Raw genomic sequence first — 4,066 nt, forward strand, 5'->3', positions numbered from 1 at the left:
AAAATCAAAAACAACAGGACGACTGGTGCAAAAGAAAGAGGCAGCAGTGAACCCACATGTCTCCACTCTCCTTTGTAAGCTGATGGACTATCAGTGGAACTTCTAAAATGGTAAGATTACACATTTACACACAAGCTGTTTTCTGTATGTGCTTTTTGCTTATTTTCTCTATCTGTCCTCCTCATCCTGTCTGTCTTTAACTGACAGTTTAATTTGCTGTATATGCCATGTGTTAATAAAACATTTTTCCTTTTCTTCATCTTCTAGGAACCCTTTGATGGTTTCTGGAGGTGTTCAGGAAGAAACCCTACAACACTTATTTATGTTGGTTTTGTTTGGGTGTTTAGTAAGTTTTAAACCCCAATTTTAATGTTTGACAGCGGTGGACTCCTTTCTTCCTTCATAAGGACAAAGACATTTAGAGTTTTGACTGAAGGTTTTATATGTCCACCTCCACAAGTCATTTTTGAAAACACCCTATAGTTGAGTTTTACTACAAGTTTTTACACTTTTACCTGATTGAAAGCGGATTTTATTTTAAATTCTGCCATAAAACGACGTTCCAGCCAATAAAGACACCCTGAGGCATCATTTAAAGTTAAAACCAGGACATAAATCAGATTATTTTTTAAATTAAATGTACTTACAAGCCTCTCCGACGGAAAGCTGCAGATTCTGCGGTGTTTTCCGGTTCTTCCCGCAAGTCATTAGGTGGTTAAAAATCAAACAAAAAAAATCAAATAAAACCTCCCTCAGGTTGTTTTATTTCACTTTATTTGACCTCATGTTTCCTCCGAGGCAGCCGGTGTGTGAAGGCGGACAACCTGAGATGCGTTAATCATTTAACGCTCAAGTGGAGGAAGCCACGCCCACCGAGACACCTGCCAAACCTGTTTTTATTTTATTCAAACAGGGAACAAAAAAATAAAAAAAAAATTATCTGAGCAAATAATCAGGAGGAGGCAGGAGCACAGGGCTCAGATCAGTAAAACTGGTTTTCCTTTGAGTTATTGCATCTTTAAGAGTCTTTAAAACAGTTTTTTATCAGCCTGGACACAGAAACAAAAACTAAATATTACTCTGATAATGTCCCTTCATCCACTCTACACTATGATAACAAAAAAAAAGACAGGTTTTCTGCATTCAAAGCACTTGAAATGAAACAAAAAGGAGAACTTATGAATCCTAACAGCGTTAAAAATAAGGCGGAAGAGTTAAAAAAAATAAAAAAATAAGACTGGAGACATTTTGACCTGAAACAGCAGCTTGGACAGGCGTGAGAACGAGGGCCGCAGTCCATTCAGAGGATTTAAAAAATGTAGTTTACGTCATTTAAACTGTAATATTACTGCAGCTGTTGTGTTATTTTTATAAATCAGAAATCTTATGTTTAGTTGCTTGCTGATTTAATTTTTTATACATTTTTTGGACATTACTCAAAACCGACTCCTCTTAAATCCCTCCAAACACATAAAATAACAGATAATTACGATAATGATTTGTATTTTTATTAGCTCCAGAAAACAAACGCAACAAAATAATAAATATGAGCCGACACGCAGCCCGGCTTCATCACAGGAAACACAAAGTCGTCGACGTTCTCGTCATTATTTTACCATCTAATCGTAACAAATGAGTTACATTTGTAACTAAATTACATGCAAATAGTTACTCTTCAACCGAGGCGGGAAGAATGGGTGCAGACGGTGCCACAGCACCCCCTGCTGGATGCAAGAGAACATGCAACTTCATAAAAAATTATGGCCAGAACAGAATTTTTCTGATTGTAACAATTTTTCACGCCATTAAACAATAATTTGGGGGTAAATTTAAATATTCCTCGCCTTCGTTTACAATTAAATTCTCCCGTTGGAATATCTTTTATCCGATCTTTGCTTCAAAACAAACAACTCGTAATCGTTGGCAACAAACTCTGCTGAAGCGGAATGCATCTTTGTAGCGAACGACGCGCGTTTGGTGGTAATTTTTAATCGTAGATGATACAAAAACCACAAAAAATTAAAATCAGAAACATTGAAAAGCTGCTTATTCTGACAGCTGTTATGGCTTTAATGACAATAATTAAACGAAACAAAGAAAAAACGATTTATTTAAAGGTGCATATGTTCATATTCCAATCCTAATTTGATGTAGTTTTGTGAATCTGTGTGCCTCAGCTGCTTTAAACACGATGCTTTGACGTCGTTTATTTTATTTATTTGTTATTTATCCTTCCCAGCTGGACGGGCCGTGGATTTAGCTTTGCGTCGTTAGTTTTCTCTCCCGTTCCCTCGTTCTTCCTCGCTTCTCTCAAGTCAAAATGTCCGCCGTTAAAAACAAAAAGAAAGACCGGACACCCTCGGACTGAGGCAGAACCAGAACCCCGCTGTTACAGCTGCACTTTAATTAGTTTATTCTAAAGCACGTTATGCAAAATATATTTATTAGATCAAATCGTTAGTAAACGTCGCTTTCTCTCCTCCATCATGGAGCAATGAAAGTAAAATAAAATCTTTATGATACAAGTATGCTGGTATGAGAGGGTTTCTTTGTTTTTTTTTTGGTATTGCATCCAAAGTCTGAATATTCTGACCAGAAACATCGTTCAGCTAACTTCCTGTGTGCGTCGGGAAAAATAGTGTTGGTACGTCTGATATGAAGACTTCTGGGACGAAAAGGCAAGAGGAAATACTGCAGGCGGCAGGAGAGAAACGGGTGGAGGAGCTCGTAAAACGAAGAACGCTGCAGGGAAACGAGAGAGAGGCGAGAAGAGGGAAGCACGTCGTGGGCGGCGGCGGAGGAAGGCGGGGTCAGCGGAGGTCGCTCTCGTCGTCCTGTATGGTCTTCTTGATGCGCAGCAGCATGGTGGTGAGCCACTGGTCCAACCGGGAAATGGTGTCGAATTCCTTCACCTGCAAGCACCGAAACGTTAGGGGAAAAAAAAAAAACAAACAGGTGGGTTTCACGCCGAGGCTTCGAACGCCACATCCGACCATCCCGTGGCGTTTAAAAGGCGTGGAAACGTTTAAAGATCGGAGGCTCGAGGCCGGTCTGTGGCGTGAAAAAAAACAACGTTTTTACTCACCGAATCAGTGTAGGCTTCCACGTTCTGTTCCTCGTACGCATCGAGAAGTTTCTGATTTACGGAAAAGACAAACAAATATCATAAAACAGAAACATTTGAGACGCCAACGTAATCAGCTGAAAGGCGGCGTCCATTTACGCTGAGAACGCCGTACAATCTTACAAGGACGACTCTCCGCTTCTTTAGCTTCATATCTGTGAATTTAAAGTTGCCTAACGTCTAATTATCTGTTAATCCGTTGCAGATGCTTATCCAGTGGTTCGTGAGATATTTTGCTAACAGACAGTTCTGTTTAGGATGTATATGTTAGCGACAAATGTATCTCTTACTTTTAAAAAAATGCAAATAACTCAGCATTTTTAGGACTTTCCTGCACTGCATAAACGGGGAGCCGCCTACTTGTGTGGTGGTTTGTTTGTTTTTTTATTTATTGCCTCAAAGTGTGACAACGAAGGCAATTTACAGAGGAGAAAAACCCAAAAAGGTGCTGAGATTGGCCTTGATAAACAAAAACCAAAACAAGCGACACACAAAGACCGATCAAATAAAACAACCGGGCCGTCGGGTGACGTCGATCTTTGGGACGTGTGTCCAGCAGAAACAGAGGAAGAGGGGAGACATGTCCTCAGAATGTCCTCAGTCTTCTGCTGGACGTTCTCCCTAAAAGTCTTAAGACTCGTGTCTCAACCGAACGTCCCGCCGTCCCTCCGGCGTTCATCTGCAGCTGCGCTCTTGGAAATTAAAGTTTTCATGATGTTTTAATCTGAGTAACGTACGTCCTGACTTTCTGTTCTTGCAGGAGAAAAACAAACATTAAACTAATGCTGGTCGATATAACGATACATATCGTGGGGACGATAGAAAAGTGTCTATCGTGATATATTTTCTTCTATCGTCTCTATAGTTTCTGTCGTTTCTATCATAATTGTATCAATGATTCATGTAAATATTTCATAACGTAGGCTACGACGAATGTATTAG

The 4,066-nt window shown here is 39.8% G+C and overlaps 2 protein-coding genes and 1 long non-coding RNA gene across 3 annotated transcripts in view; 1 reads left to right on the plus strand and 2 right to left on the minus strand.

Moving 5' to 3' along the window:
* On the plus strand, window positions 1-442 carry LOC112451506. The gene is made up of 2 exons (XR_003040337.1): window positions 1-110; window positions 268-442. It is a non-coding gene; the product is annotated as an uncharacterized LOC112451506 (long non-coding RNA).
* Window positions 1-785, minus strand: part of b3gnt2l (UDP-GlcNAc:betaGal beta-1,3-N-acetylglucosaminyltransferase 2, like) — a 4,641-nt gene extending 3,856 nt beyond the window's left edge. Inside the window, exon 1 of the mRNA XM_017437775.3 lies at window positions 648-785. The gene's annotated coding sequence lies outside the window, so the exon portion shown is untranslated. The remainder of the gene's footprint in view (window positions 1-647) is intronic.
* Window positions 786-2,483: 1,698 nt separating this feature from the next.
* Window positions 2,484-4,066, minus strand: part of napab (N-ethylmaleimide-sensitive factor attachment protein, alpha b) — a 6,855-nt gene continuing 5,272 nt past the window's right edge. Inside the window, exons 10-11 of the mRNA XM_017437776.3 lie at window positions 3,086-3,136; window positions 2,484-2,912 (exon numbers count right to left, since the gene is read on the minus strand). Of these exons, the coding sequence (XP_017293265.1) occupies window positions 2,811-2,912; window positions 3,086-3,136 (153 nt within the window). The 3' untranslated portion in view covers window positions 2,484-2,810. The remainder of the gene's footprint in view (window positions 2,913-3,085; window positions 3,137-4,066) is intronic.

The sequence above is a fragment of the Kryptolebias marmoratus genome, linkage group LG2 (genome assembly GCF_001649575.2).
Source record: "Kryptolebias marmoratus isolate JLee-2015 linkage group LG2, ASM164957v2, whole genome shotgun sequence".
NCBI classification, from domain to species: Eukaryota; Metazoa; Chordata; class Actinopteri; order Cyprinodontiformes; family Rivulidae; genus Kryptolebias; species Kryptolebias marmoratus.